This window comes from Hirundo rustica, chromosome 9, assembly GCF_015227805.2.
Source record: "Hirundo rustica isolate bHirRus1 chromosome 9, bHirRus1.pri.v3, whole genome shotgun sequence".
In the NCBI taxonomy this organism is placed as follows: domain Eukaryota; kingdom Metazoa; phylum Chordata; class Aves; order Passeriformes; family Hirundinidae; genus Hirundo; species Hirundo rustica.
The window spans coordinates 2,503,002-2,518,887 of NC_053458.1; the positions used below are offsets into that span (position 1 = coordinate 2,503,002).

At 48.3% G+C, this 15,886-nt stretch overlaps 1 protein-coding gene across 2 annotated transcripts in view; it reads right to left on the minus strand.

Annotated features, from left to right (window-relative positions):
• Nucleotides 1-2,311: 2,311 nt before the first annotated feature.
• Nucleotides 2,312-15,886, minus strand: part of PATJ (PATJ crumbs cell polarity complex component) — a 141,320-nt gene continuing 127,745 nt past the window's right edge. For both annotated transcript variants that reach the window (XM_040072877.1, XM_040072880.2), the window contains 7 exons: nt 15,215-15,332; nt 13,175-13,212; nt 12,808-12,930; nt 11,684-11,788; nt 8,205-8,308; nt 6,569-6,692; nt 2,312-4,964 (listed from right to left, as the gene is read on the minus strand). In XM_040072877.1, coding sequence (XP_039928811.1) covers nt 4,818-4,964; nt 6,569-6,692; nt 8,205-8,308; nt 11,684-11,788; nt 12,808-12,930; nt 13,175-13,212; nt 15,215-15,332 — 759 coding nt within the window. In that variant the 3' untranslated portion in view covers nt 2,312-4,817. The remainder of the gene's footprint in view (nt 4,965-6,568; nt 6,693-8,204; nt 8,309-11,683; nt 11,789-12,807; nt 12,931-13,174; nt 13,213-15,214; nt 15,333-15,886) is intronic.

Genomic DNA, 15,886 nt, shown 5'->3' on the forward strand with positions numbered 1-15,886 from the left:
TGTGTCCCTTCCTTTTGCTGCAGGGAGAGGAGAGGGGACTCTGAGGGTCTCATCTGAAGCACCTCAGTGGTCAGGCAAAACCACTTAGCTCAGCTTTGGCACGATGAGAGAGCTGGGGGTGGAGAGGAGAAGCTCCAGGGAGAGCTCAGAGCCCCTGGCAGGGCCTAAAGGGGCTCCAGGGGAGCTGGAGAGGGACTGGGGACAAGGGATGGAGGGACAGCACACAGGGAATGGATCCCACTGCCAGAGAGCAGGGATGGATTAGAGATCAGGGATAAATTCCCTGTGAGGGTGTTGAGGCCCCAGCACAGGGTGCCCAGAGCAGCTGTGGCTGCCCCTGGATCCCTGGCAGTGCCCAAGGCCAGGCTGGAGCACCCTGGGACAGTGGAAGGTGCTCCTGCCATGGCAGGGGTGGCACTGGGTGGGCTTTGAGCTCCCTTCCAGTCCAAACCATTCCAGGATCCATCCAAAGAAAAACATCTCGAGATGATTCTCAGCCAGAACCTGCTCCATCAGCAGCTTGGACTGTGGCACTGCAGCAACTCTCAGCAGGATTTAACCTCAGAAGAAGCAGAAGTCTGAGCAGCTAAGGCAGATTTATTTGCTGCAGTGTTGGGCACAGCGACTGCTCCTCTGCTCTGGGGTCTGTGGGGCCAAGCTGGCCCCTCTTCTGTCCCTACAGCTCGGTGTGGAAGGGCCAATTTGCTGGTTTTGCCAGGATGGAGGGCAGTTATCAGCAGGAGTGAGATGGGCCATGATTCCCTTCCCTAGTAGCCTCCTGTCACTGTTCCCAGCTGTGTTCTTTTTGCAGCACCCCCTGTTCACAGGGCAAGAACCAGCTCACAGTTTGGAGTTTGTCTTTCCTGGGCTGGGCTGAGAAGATGGAGCATCCTCAGAGCATCCCTGAGGGCAGCTCCTCCTCTGGCTGGGCCTCCAGCCCTGGGCTCCAGGCTGCAGAAATGCAATATTTTGTCAACTGCTCCATCTAGTGCCATTTCAGCAGAAAAAACATCCAGAGCACAACACTCAGAGCCGAGCTGGGACCCGGGCAGCTTTCCCTGCCTGGTCTGTGCAGTGTCTCCACGAGGATGTGCCAGGACCCAGCCCTGGTGCAGTGCTTACCTTGCAGAACAGGAATCTTTACCCTGTTTTTCTCATCCTTCTCAAAATGGGACTATAAACCCTTAGGTGGAAACATCTGCCCTGGAGAACGTAACACTCCTTATGAGCTCTTTAACTCTTTAGGAATCCCTTAGGTTGGACCAGGCTCGGAGCAAGCTGACAGCTTTAAGGTCTGCCCCAACCCAAACCATTCTGGGATTCTGTGATCCTAAAGAGAGAGGGAATAAAGAGTTTATGCTACCACTGCGTGTTTTCCCTTTTTGTGCAGGAATTGGGAGTGAACTCTGCTTCGCCCCCACCAGACTTGGGGAGGCAGCAGAGCCCTGAGAGCCCACGTGGAAAAGGCTAAAAGCAAAGTCAGGGTGACCCTTGCTCCTTTTCCGTTTGGGATGCTGCAGAACACGGATCTCTCGGATTTGCTGCCGTCCTAGAAGGTGCAGCTATCCCAGGAATGTGCATTTTGGGGAACAGACCCTACTAAGAAGGGTAACGGTGACCATGGCAGGGTTTAACCAGGCCATCAATCCACCCAAATTCCGAATGCAGACCTGTGGAGAAAGATGATAATGGAATTATGCATCAGCTCTCAGCACAACTGTAAAAACTGATGTTTTATACATGTGTGACATTAAATTAATTCACTCCAGTGCTTTCAGGCAGAGGGACATTAACTGCTCCATCCTGGCATAACCACATCACCTCCACAGGCTCTATGGATGTCACGCTTCCAGGGTGGTGATTGCCACAGGATTAATTACAGGGAATTTGGGGGCAATACAGCGATTCCCCATCAGCAGGATAATGAGGTGGAGTCCCTCATCCCTCCAGGCTGGCCACACCAGCCCACCCAACACCACCACATCATAACCTGGTTATGAGTTGGCCAAGAAATTCCAACAGCCCTGAGATGGCTCCTGGTGCTGTCACCAATGTCCCTGATGCTGTCACTGCCAATGACAGGTTATCCCAGATCCCTCCAGGTGAGGAAGCTGATGGAAGGACTGTGAACAGCACATGGCCCTTCTAAAGTCAAGGCCCAGACATCCAAATCCTCAAACCAAGGCAGGAGAACCCTTAGGACAAGAGAAAACAGAGGAAAAGTTTTTCCAGAGGAGGTTTAAACTGGAGATCAGGGCAACATCTCATGCGATAGCTTAAATTAAAACACAGAATAAAACAAATGCACAACTACTTACGCAACCGAGCTTTATTTAGAACCTTTGAAGTCATAAAACGTCTCATTTTACTGATCTACGTAAACATACAGTCAGGAGGTTTAATTGCTTTTTCCCTTGCGCAGAAATAAAGTTTTAAACAAACCAGAGCACCTCCACCCAGACAAGCGCGATGCAAATTGAATTCTCTGCCTTGGTCCTGCACGTGGAGCATGGTCACTGGTTTATCAATTAGTTGCAAGATAATTTTTGTTTTTGGCAGTAATATATTCGAACACACAAAGTGCAAATTACAAGAAGCAGAAAATGTTCTCTCGCCTTCTGAGCAACGAGAAGTGCAAAACTGTCCCAGCCCATAAATTCTGTTATTTATGTCTATGAACTGCATGTGCATCACAGGCTAATAAACAGCCGTGTGCAGCTTCATTGATTAAATGTGGCAACGTCTCAGGGTCGGAATGCGACAGCTATAAAAACACAGGGCAGAGGAAATCGTTCCCTTTGGTTGATAAATTCCACACACTGCTGCTGAGGGTACCTCCTCACACCTCACCCTGAACTCCTGCACGCCTCGGATGCTTGTGCAACCAAAGCAGTTTGTTAGGATTTCTCCAGTTTTCTACATCTGGAGATATTCCTGCGCGTCTGCAATCGAGATTCCGCTCGCACCTCGCTTGGCAAATCAAACAGGGAATCCGCTGAAAATGAGAAGTCTCTTCCAGGCACTATTAAGGGAATACCCACCAATGGTTCCAGCAGGCTAAATGCACTTTGTGATTGCCTAAAGTTATGGAAAACTTTCCAAGGATAAGGAAAAACCCTTTTCCATGAGGATTTATCGCAGCATTCCTGTCTCAGTGTAGCTTACCTCGCTTCAGGACTGGCTCCTGGATGTAAAACGGGGAAAGTTCACTAAACTACACGGAACAACTGTACCCTTAACACCCCCCTGCACTGCTCAGTTATTGTACTGCAGATTTCCAGCCTTCTTCCCATTTATTTCCTGGAATTTTTCACACAAAATGAGCAGCCAATCCCGACCCCGGCCCCCCTTCCACTTCTCCCAGCTACATCACCATTATAAATTATGCCAAACAGTCCAATCAAGACTGGGCTGCTTCCTCCAAACCCCTCCTGCTCCTCTGGATAGGAAGATTAACCCTCACACTGCCAGGAACCTGCCTGCCAAATTCATCTGCTAAATCACCAAGGCCACACTCACAAAATCACGGCTTGACGGCTGGGACGTGGAATGAAGTTGGGAACTTCTGGCTGAACGTTCCTCCAGCCCACCTCCAGAGTGGGACTGGCCTTGGGAAGGCTCCTCGTGGGCTTCAGACCCCCCCAAAAATTGGCTGGGGGATTCAAGGGAGCTGGAGGGGGTTGAGGAACCTCATCCCAAAGTGCTGCACCCGGCCGTGGGAGATCATCCCAGCACTGCTTGGCAGTGCCCGGTGTCACCCAAAATTGCCTCTGGCAGCCCCAAGAGAGGAGCATCCTCCATGATCCATGAAAGCCTCTTCCTTGCACTACCTGATCCTGGGGAGACTCTTGGAAATAAATGTACATCAGTTTGGTGGCTAGGATGAACTCTGCCGAGCCAGAGGGGCTGACTGCTCCCCGTCATTCCTAGAAGTACAGGATCACATTCCCAAAGCAAACTTTTTGTCTTCATTAAAGTTTCAGGATGAACCATTATGCTGCAGCTTGGCACGACAACAGCTGCCTTTGTATGCGACATGCCTAGCATATATCAGCACATTTCTTCTTAAAAAATATAATTGGAATAGAATGAGCTACGCTGTTGTTGTTCATGCTGCCTAAATATCTGAAAAGGCTCAAACATTTTAAAAGCCTAAAAAAATAAATTTCCCTCTCCCCTCGTTTGTTTTTCATGCTAAAGGCTGCAAATTGACACATCACAGTAATTACCTCTGACTAACTTCCATAGACCTACCCAAAGAGATAAACATGAGAAGTTCACATTTGACTATCAGACTTACTGTGCCGAGCACAAATAATTTCCCAGAGGAGAATTCGATAGTTCATCATTTGGAACAGCGGTAATTTAATTACATTGCTAATGTTTTCTGGCATACTCGAAAGAACAATTAGCATAAGTAAATCATGAGTGAGATGACAAGGCGCTTGGCGTTCATTTCTGCTCCTCAGATGAGATCAGCTGACGATCTGGATTCACTTTCTGTGCACGAGGTGATCCCAGGTTCGGCGGTCGCCACCGCGCTTCAGGCCGGCGCGGACGAACCGACGCCTTAAATAAATCGGAACCAGTCCTGTCCTTCGTGAAGTTCCTTAATTCAACTTGCCCAGAGAAACCTCCAAAGCCACCAGAAGTCGTGGGGAAAGGCTGGGGAAAGGCGTGTGAGGCTGAATGAAGCTGGAGATGCGCGCCGCCCGGCCTGGCAGCGGCGGGAACGCCGACCCGCCTCTGCCAGGCTCTGCCGGGGGCTGGGAGGCGTTTGACGGCGCTATGGGTGGCCCAGGAGGGCTCTGTTTGTCTCAGGACAGCACCGTCAGGGTCACCGTGCCCCTCTGGCGCTTCAGGATGGCCACGGCCTGCTCGTGGGTGACGCCTTCCAGGGCCTCCCCGTTGACGGCCACGATCTGGTCCCCGCGCTTCAGCCGTCCGTCGTCGGCCGCCGCGCCCTGCAACGGCAAACCGGGGCTCAGGCTGGCACACCCGGCCTCCTGGAGCCAGGAATGCCGCCTGGAGTGAGGGATGGAGCGTTGGGAACCCCTCAGGGCCTGCCCCGAGCGCCGGGACCGCCGCTCCCCACCCGACCAGGATGACAGGGAGCTGGCTCTTCCCTGGAAAAAGGTCCGGGTGGAGACTGGTTCTGGGTTTTGTGATCATGGAGAGGCTTGTTAAAGCAGCATTTAAATGCTCAGGGCTGAGAAAGAGCTGAAAAAGCGGGGAGGGAGAGGGAACCAACCTGGGCATTGCCCCCAGCCCCAGACAGAGATGAGGAAATGGCCTCGAGTTGTTTAGAGTGAACATCAGGATAATTTTGTTCACCAAAAGGCGCCAAGCTCTGGAGAAGACAGAGCCCAGTGGAGTCCCCATCCTTGGAGGGATTTAAAAACCACGTGGATGTGGCACCTGGGGACATTGGTTGGCAGTGCTGGGGGAATGGCTGGACTCAGTGATCTCAGAGGTGTTTTCCAACAAAAAAAGTTCTGTGACAGTCCTGAAAACTTCCAGAGAACTTTAGAAATGGCTCCTGTGCTCCAGACATCTCAGTGAAGTTCTTTTACCTCAATCCCAAGCCCTGCCTGCCCAGAGGTTGTCTCTTTCTGCCCCACCAGTGACTGCAGGAACTTTACGATCCATTCAGGATTTCTCAGTCGTGCTCACATCTAGAAACCTGTAACCCTAAACACCAGTTGAAAGGCACAGTATTTTAAGAATTTAAAATTGTAAAAATATCAGGTATTTGTGGTTTGAGGCCCAGAATAGCAGGAGCAGGAGATACAGCTCCTACTTTACCTTCAGACAAAGTTTTCTCAGCTGCATCATCGACCCTGCCACAAGCGACACCACGTAGGCACAGGGCAGGCAGCTGCATGTGACAGGCTTCACAATTATTTTATGGAAAGCATCCCTAATTCCCACTGTTTTTTTTTCCTCCCATTCCATTTCCACAACTCCCCTCAGGTGGCCATGGCTGACAAGTCTTGCTGGCTCATTTTTAGCAGGGGTGGGTGGGAAAAGGGGCATATCTCCCTCCTGTAATATGCTATATTATGATTCTTCCCCAGCCTCAGAGGCTGGAACTCTCTGTACTTGACAGGGACCCCCCAATCCCCCCAGAACCCCCAGAGATGGGCTAATTCTTGTTTTTTCATCAGGATACAGCATCTCTGCAATTTCCTCACTCCTGCACAGCAGGAGGGAAAAAAAAAAAATAAAAAAGATGTCTTCAATATGTCTTCAATACCTCCTGGAAATCTCTTGGAGATTTACAGAGAGAAAACTGCCTTATAAATATTTTAATGTACAAACCCAAGTTTCCCAAGTACACAGAGCAGTTTTGCTGAGACAAAGTGTCTTGTTTCAGCCATCAGCAATAAGAAATATAAACTGAGAAGCCAGCTATGAGTTCTGGGTCCACTAACTCACAGCAACGTACTCAGACAGTACATTTTGCTTTCTGCTACATAATATGTTATCCAAGCCCCAGCTTAGGTTTATTTTTAAAGATAATACAGAAAAAAAAGGGGAAAAACCAAAAAAAAAATTAAAAAGATACCTTGGCAAATATAGTCTTGACATAAATGGGCAGGTCTCCATGGGGACTTCCATACCCCCCTACAATACTAAATCCCAGTCCATCAGAGCCTTTCTCCAAAGTAATAATCTTAGGCTGAGGTGCTCTGAAAACACAATAAATATCACTTAGATAAGCAATGTCTGTCTCTGGGGACTTTATGCAGAAGGAACACTTACAGAGACATTTATCTAGCATGAGGGTTTTTTTTTTTTTCACACAGTCACAAACCATGACCCTTGCACTGGAACATTCCTGCAAAGCAGAGTTCAAAGGCCGCTCCGTGTGCTCCAGCTCCTCACTTGGAAAACATCATTTTTAATTATTATATCATACCCACATCCCCGTGCTCGTAACTCCTGAGCTCATTAGCTGGAGCCTGAACTCTTCAGGGGTTTTCTCTGCCTACACTGAGCAGAGGAAGATTTTTCTTTTTTTTTTTTTTGTGGAATTCAGACCACTCATATGAATTTATCCATCTCAAATCTGGTATTAGTAATTTCTACGTACGTAGAAAGAACTGTTGTGGACAGAAGGTGGTCAGGCATTGGCACAGCTGCCCAGGGCAGTGGTGGAGTCCCCATCCCTGTGTGGATGTGGCCTTGGCAGTTGGACTCGATGATCTGAGAGGGCTTTTCCAACCCAAACCATTCCATGATTCCGTGAAAAACGTTTGGCATCTTCCACCTATCTACAGGTACAGCCCAAGCTGAGTAAATATCTATGCATTTTTTCAGGACATACCTAATTCTGCTTCATATTTTCACCTCCAAATTTCCCTGCTGCCAATTTCCCCTCCTGAATTTCAAACATGAACAAAGAATACAAATCCTTTTGCAAAGCAAGCAGTTCTCCTTTGAGAGCAGCAATAAAAACAGTATCTCACATTTTAAGACCACAGAATGCAGCACAAATAGCTCAACTTTTACACTCAACCCTCCCGAGGCAGGGCAGCAACTTCTTAAAATAAACAGAATGGAACCACAGAATGAAAATAAAGAACATAATGAAAGTGATGAGCTGAAATGGAGAATAAATGAATTTCAAAATGGTAACCGGGATGCTACAGTGTGAGAAGCACACGATGGAGAACGATGCACAGCAGGGCTGGATCTCCAACTTCCATCACCACACACAAGTGCTGCAAGCAGGAATTATTTTAATTGGGTTTTTTTTTGACTCATAAAGCTATAAAGATTGAAAAGGCAAAGTCCTGGGACGTGTTTTGTATGGTGTTTTTAACACCTCTGGCATCAGCCTGCCGATACCAAATTATTTCAAATTGCTATGATCAGAACTCCTTCCAGACGGGGAAGCCGATGGAAAACGGCAGAAATACCACATCAGCACAACATCAAGGAAGAAAAGGGATACTTTTTCCTTGAAAAACACCCAGAAACAGTGCTTGGAAACACACTTTGTGCTTATTTACTCCAGCAATTTCTGTCAGCAGGCGAAAACAGACACGAGCCCATCATCGGCTTGGGGGAAGGTCGCTGAGCTCTTCATTTTAAAGGTGATGGAAAATTAGAGAGAGAGAAGCGATGGGAGAGACCTCCTTGCACCCTCTCCCTCACCCAGAAACCCAGGGCAGCTGTGCAGGAGAGCAGGCACTTACTCGGGCTCCTCGGCGGGGTGCTCGGAGGGCGGGCTCGGGCTGCAGCCCGTGGACATGCTCTCCAGCTGGCTGGCAATGGCACTGATGTTGGTGTCAGCCACCACCTGGCAGAGAGGGATGCAAGGAAACACAGGTTGGGAAAACCAGCTCTTGACTTTTATTTTTTTCCCCCCAACAAGCTTTAAAACCAAGCCCTGCTCTCTTAAATCTCCACCAATTCCACACTTTGGGCTGAGAGCAGCCACGTTCCTGGGGGTTCGATGAAAGTCTCGCTCCGAAGCTTCCTCTTGCCCTCACGAGACCATCGCTCAGGCTCTGAGCAATGGGGGAGAGTTTTTCTGGGTAACCCAGAGAAAAAAGTTGCTTTTCCAAGGAAAGAGACCCAACACAAGGGGTCCAGGATTGGTCTTGAAAGAAACCACCATAACCTTCAAGAGAACACCGAGATCCAAGGGACTGCTGGGCAAAGACCCTGAAATGCCTCAGACTGCTTTGTTCCATGAGCAGGGAACAAATCAATCCTTGGGTTTGACTTTTCTGAATTTTTAACATGAAAACAAACTGGATTGTTCAGCTTCCCAGTTCTGGGTCCTCTGTTATTCTGAAGACATCCTGAATGATGCTCTGAGGGCTGGAGCACCTTTCTATGGAAACAGGCTGGGAGTGCTCACCTGGAGAGGAGAAGGCTCCAGGGAGAGCCCAGAGCCCTTTCCAGGGCCTAAAGGGGTCCAGGAGAGCTGGAGAGGGACTGGGACAAGGGATTTGGGGGCAGGACACAGAGAATGGCTTCCACTTCCAGGGGGCAGGGCTGGATGGGAGATTGGGAAGGAATTCCTTCTGTGAAGTAGTGAGGGCCCTGGCATCAACTTTATATTTTTCTTCACTGATGCTGATTTTTTTTTTTTTTTCCCCCCTGGAAAATTTTCAAAGAAACCACCACGAAGTGGTTTGGATTAAGTATTTACAGCTTGAAAGGACATCAATTTCCCAACAAGTACAGGCTGTGGTTATCCCCTAACTCCATCTCCCTCTGAGGAGATATTCTTCTCTGTCTGATGTTTACTGCAGCACGGAAGTTCAGCTCAGACACAGTGAAAAACAGCCAGGAAGCACAATTCCAATATTTCCTCTAGCTATGGCCTTATTTTATCAAAGTGAGCAGGTACTTCTTCCACTCGTTGCTCCGAACTTGGCTTTAAGGAAAACTTCCCTTTTCAAAGTAAGAAATTTGTTCCATAAATCTGTTTTAAATGGGTGCTCACAATTCTTCCACAGCAATATTTCCCTCTTCCCGACCACCTGGAGCCTAGAGGGTGACAGAGCCAGGAGGTTTCCATGCAAATTTTGCATCCCAGGACTCTGGTTCCAGGATGCCCCAAAGGAAAGGGGGTCCAGCAAATGACAACAGCACCTGGCTCAGCCAGCAAAGACCCCACCAAGGTTCCCTTCCCATGGCATCAGAGTAAGGAATTCCAGCCAGGATTTGTCACGTTTTTTGTCGCTGTTGTTGTTGCTCAATAAAACGAGAGCAAAACCAAATCTATATTCAAAAATCCTCAGCTGGCAGCAAGAACGTATCAGAGTTCAACAACCTTGTAAAGAAGCTCCCCCTTATCTCATTACTACACCTGCAGAAAAGAAATTAAATTAAACCAAGGCATCCAAAGAGCCGAGAGGGATGATTGTTCCCCCGAGACTTTAATCTCCCATTTGCAAACAGCATTTGCAAACTCCTTCCCAGGACGTGCCCATAATAAGCCTTTCCACCCCGCTGAACACAATTATCTGACCTTTCAGAGCAGTTTGCCACCAAAGTGGTCTACCCTGATAACAAACAGAATTACTTAGAGGCACATCAGTCGTGATGATCGCAGCGATAGGATTGTTTCCATCTGGATTGTTCTGATTTAAACAAAAAAAAAAAAGTGGTTTGGTGGTGGAGAGGTGGAGGTTGGCGGGGAAGGGAACCGTCGCCGGGCTTTGATGCTGCTCCAGGTGTTAAAATAGAAGATTCCCACCTTCCTAGAGCAGATTTTTAATGGAGGAAAACAGGCTCTATCCTATCCCAATAAACCTCCATCATCTGCAAACGGTATCATGCTCATTTTCATGAGACAGGACGCTCAGAGAGCGAAAATGTGGAAGAAAAACAGCCAAGTGCCAAACCCAAAGGCGCTTCCAGAAGAAGCTCTTTAACCCGGTGGCACTCCTAGGAGAACCTCTTTGTTTGTGGGAGCGACCCAGTGACAGAGTGCTCCATCAGGAATATTTTTAAATCCATCATGAGGTGCAACACTGAGCTGTATTACAGCTTTCAAGATGAGCAATTTCGGGTTCTGCAGCAAGCCTTCATTTTCTATTCAGGGAACACTGTTGACATGAGAAGTGAAATTACTCAACGTTAGTAACAATATGATAACTATAATTTAACAGAGGATCCTCAGCTGGTGTAAATCTGTGTGTTTCCTCTGACTTCAATGGAACTACACAAAACACCATCTGCTCTGGAACTGGCTCATCACTTACCGGGTCAGCAGTTCACGGGGAGACAAAACAAAGAATAAGCAAGTCTCAAACTAAGTTTATTATCATTTCATTGCCTCTTTTTTCTTCCCTCTCCCCCCCCCACCCCCCCTCCATTTTTTATAGTCACATTTGTGTCATAATACAAAGCAAGAAGCTTGCAAAAATCCCTCAGGATGTGTTCCAATCCGAAATGGGAATTTTTGTGATGATAAAAGAGAGTTAAGAGTAGATTTTAGTGGCGCCTTCAGCTTGTTTCCCAATTGTTGCAAGAATTCTGCAAACGAGCAGAATTTTGAGTTCTAACCGGCGAGTGTTTTCCCCGTTTCTTTGCGTAAACATAAAAATAAACTATGGATCAACACAGTGGCAGGCAGCAATTAGAAGCAATGTGGCAGAGGATGTTCCTTTTAGCTACCAGAGAAACACAGCAGTGACAGCACTGTTTTCTCTCCTGAGTGTTTTTATCCTTTACCTGATGAATAATCAGCTCCAGGCAGCACCATCTGGGTGATGATGCCACCATTTCTCCTAAATTCTGCTACAATTTCTTCCAAGGACAAGGAAACCACCCTGTGGGTCTGTGTCTCGTTACATCACAAGCACACACACACATTTTCTTGTTCCTAGTTAACTTCCAACTAGGAAAAAAAACCAAACAAAAAAACCCCACAACTTGGAAGCTTGCTGATTTATCACCTGTGGCAACAAGTCCTTTTTGTTCCCTTTGTCGTGCTTTTACAGAACCGTGCTCACAGCCTGTATGAATGGCAATAAAGGATTTTTGAATGGAAATGATTTCTTGCTCTCCTCCTGTGTAATTCCCACCACCCTGCAATTCTGTGATGCCTTGTGCCAGGGATGCTCAGGGTTTTTTTTTTTTTTTTTTTTTTTTTTTCTTCCTGAATGCCATTTATCTACCCTGCTGCAGCTGCATGTTCAATTTATCACCATACCTGCAGGATAATGCTCCCATAAGCATTCTTTAGTAGATTAACTGCATCTGCATGAGACAGCCCATCCAAAGGTTGCCCATTAATGCTGACAATCCGATCTCCAACCTGAAAAGTACAACAGTAATGGAAAATTACCAGCATTAGGGAAAATTAAAATTAAGAATGCTTAAAATTCCTCGCGAACTTGGCACCGCAGAGTCATGCTTCTCTTTTGCAGGATCCCTTTTGTGAGGATTCTGCACTGCCAGTGATCATTTCCCATCCTTCTTTTGACACTAACAATAAGATCAGAGAAACAAAGGTGCGTTGTATTTTACTCTTTCCATTTGCAAGCAGAGAGAGAGAGAGGGAGATTTTCACTGCTGTCCTCCCATCCAGAAAGGATTCATTTGTGTCTGAATGTGCAGACAAGTTCATATTCTTCCAGACCGTGTAAAGCACGTGCTGAATGTTGTACAGGAACTTCTGATAATAATCCAATTAACCTGGATGATTTCTTCTCCCTACACACAAAAATATCTCGACCCTGCCATTGTTTAATTCCATTAGAGACAAGGCGTGAGCGTACCAGCGTGTCCTCATGAATCTCATGGGCCAAAGCATGTGGATTTAATAATAAATCCTTTTCAATCCTCATGATTCCTTGAAACTCCCTCCAAAACTGGAAGTGTTCACCACGGCCATGCCTGGAAACCCACACGTGCTGTGGGTCTGCTCTGGGTTTGATCTTAAGAGCAAACAACTAATTTCTGATCTGGTTTCTACCTGGTTTGAGCTCAAAACGCTGCCCAGTCCGGAGTTCCCAAAATACCTGCGGTTTCCAGAGAGCCTCTTGCTGCCCTGCCCGGGTCTGGATAAACACAGACATTCCAAGACCACTCCAAATGCACTCAAGTTCTTCCTCTCAACATCACTTTTCCAATACGGGCAGCAATTCCCAAGACGGGAAGAGAAGGGCAGATTCGTGTTTTGGGGCGGGGTTTTTTTAGTTAGTTTTGTTTTTATATAAGAAGAGGCAGAGCAGTCAGTGAGAGATTATCAGTGACAGCAGGTATAGAAGTACTTGAGGCTCCAAGGGATGTGTGGGAGATGAAAGAGGAAATATTGAGGGCCCCAGTACTCACTCTGAGCCTTTGTGTCCGAGCGGCCACTCCGCTGGCCTGGATCATAGCGATGAAGATGGGAATGTCTCCCAAGGGACTGCCCTTCCCTCCTGCTATGCTGACACCCAGGGCATCATTTGGGCCCTGGAACAAAGCAAAACCAAACATCTGCAGCTGGGGCAACTCGAGGAGGTCAAGGTGTGGCAATATCTGACTGCTCTGATTCGTGGAACGGGCTTTGACACACACATTTCCTCAGCCAAAGCACAGGCACGCATCCAACACCCGACTGCAAACACAAATAACACAGCCTGACTCGTGGGAAATGCTGCAAAAAATTGACCCAACTTCAGTGCAAGGATGAATGGATAGGAAACAACTCACTGACCCTCGTTATCTCCACAGTCCTTGGGCCCGTATCGGCTCCTACGAATAAAGAAACAAACAATTAGCTTCTGTAATTAAGAGATAATATAATTAAGAGATAACGCTGTCAGGTGACAATGGTCCCTCGCTGCCTAGGCAGAATTATCACCGAGCAGGAGCGGAGCCTTCCTGTGCCAAGGCAGGCAGTGCTGCTCACGTGAGGAGGAGGAGGAGGAAGGATGAATACGGCGCAATCCCTCCGGCTCTCGAGGTCACCGTGGCTCCCACTGGCCCAGCCACAATCTGTGGAACAGCAGCACCCTGCCAGCCTGGAGAACAGCCCTACTGTGCCTTCACTCAATCAAAGATTGGCTCATTATTCCTAAAGCACGGCGTCCGTGCACAAAGGGCTCCGGGAACGGGGAGGTTCCAGGGATCTCCTCTTCCCCTTTGTGCTGCGTTGGTAAATAATGGACAGGCAGGGAGTCAGGCTGGGGTGTATCCAGTCATGGGGGGTGGAAAAGTACTCAAAATACTGGAAAAGGGGAGGAAAAAGGGAAAGGAAAGGGAAAGGAAAAGGGGAAAGAAAAGGGGAAAGAAAAGGGGAAAGAAAAGGGGAAGGGAATAAGCATGACAGGGGAGGGAAAAAGGGAAGGAAATAAAGGTGAGAGGGAAAGGAAAGGGGGAAGAAGAAAAAAGGAACAGGAAAAAGAGAAGGAGGAAAGGGGAAAAGGGGGAAGGGAAGCGAGGAAGAGGAAAATGGAAAGTAAAGAAAAAAGGACAAAGGAAAAAGGCAAGGAGAGACTTCAGAGGTGTCACCGAGACACACAAAGCAGTCACACGCAGACAAGAGATTTTCACAAGGCAGAGTTCCTTCCGATTCCAGCTCACAGCTGAGAGAGCTGAGAGAAGAGACCCCTTTGTTTATTTCTTACTTTTTATACATTTGTGGGTCTAGCAGAAGATTGGCTTTTTGGGGTTTCCACCCCTCAGCTTCAGTGGCCAGACCAGCTGTCAGTTAAAATTGTTTTCAGGTTAGAAATATGCAAACAAAGGACAGAGAATGAAAAACAAAGGATTTGTTTATGTTACATCTGTGGGAAAAGGTAGAAAACTGCTCTAATATTCTACAGTAACTAAAAGATCCGACTCCATTTATGAAATTCAAAAAGGCCTTAAAAAAAACTCAGAAAAACCAGGGTAACACAGAGGCATTGTTCAAACTGCAACTTTTTCAGCCCAGCAAGCTGATGGCGTGGTCAGGTCCTGAGCTCTGCTACACGCCCCCCTAACTCCATCAGCTTCAATGAAACTATTTTAAGAGCCTTGCAGAAGGCTGGCAGGGTAAATCTCTTCCAAAATTCCACGAGCCTTACCCCCACCAAGCCAGCACTCCCCACACCCATGCAGGTGTGCCTGGGCAGGAGGACTGAGGTCTGTGGCACTGACAAGCCCAGCCCTGGGGACCCCAAATCAGGGTCAGGGGATGCCCAGAGCTGCAGGGCCTGTCCAGACAGCACAAGGAAAGATGCCCAAAAGCCACCAGGCTCCTGCAGTGCCTGCAAACCAGCAGAAGAAACGTCTTCTCCTCCTGCCCGTGGTCAGATGTGATCAAAGATCCCCAGCTCCTGGAGCAGCTCTCCCCAGGCTGCTGTGGGTCGTGGATTTCACGCTCTCTAAAGCTGCGAACTGCAAACTGGGCATTGTGACTCTCTCATTACAGAACACCCCTTCATGCACTCGAGAGCAACAAAGATATAAATGAGGTGGTGGCAGCTTTATTCCCCGAGAAAACTGTTCCTAATGCGAGAGCCCTGCCTGTGCTAAGCCTCTGACAAGGGCACAGGAATTCTGCACTTTCAACAGAGGGGCCTTTACTCCTCCAGCAGGCAGAAAAATCATGTCATCTTCTGGGCAGTGTTCGGGCCTTAAAAACATCCATGGGGCATCTTCTGGGAGGCTGGGCAGGAAAGCCAGACTCGAGTGTCCAGTCTGGCTTTTAAAGCAGCATGAAGAGAAAGCAAATCCCCCTCAGCTGTTCTGCCAGCTGCCCACTTTGTACCTGAGCTTCTCTGGGACGTGTCTGCTGAGGGTCTTTTTGTGCTGACAAAGCTCTGCAGGGTGGAGAGCACGGGAGCAAGCGCGGGGTGGAAGTGGCTGTGGACGCTCTGCTGGCTCGCCTGAGGGTGAAGAGAAAACAAAAAAACCCCTGAGTCAAGCCCAAAAGAGAACTTTAAACCAGGCCTTGGGACAGACGGGCGCAGCTGTGCTCTGTGCCAGCCACACTGGAAATGCCGCATTTGGCCATGCCAGTGCAAACCCCTCTGGGGAGGGGAAACCCACCCAAGCCCCCCCTTGGAGGTGAAGTCACCGTTCCTGGAGGGATTTAACACATGTGTGGACGTGGCACTCGGGACTGGGGTTAGTGGCGAGCTTGGCAGGGCTGGGGAATGCTTGGATTTGATGGTCTCGGAGGGATTTTCCAACCTCAGTGGTTCTGTGGTGCTGCTGGCAGTGATACAGGCCCGTATTCCACACTCAGGTGTTGCTCAGGTCAGCTTTGGACAGGGTTTCCCCCCTCTCAGCTGCTCCCAGGGTGTCTCCACACCTCAGGAGAAGGAGAAATGATGGGCACCCTCCCTGTGATGCCCCTGCATGCAGGAGCACCCATGAGGGCAAAGAGCTGCTCTCTCACAGGAGGGGGAGATAACAGGGACACCCATCCTAGTGAATC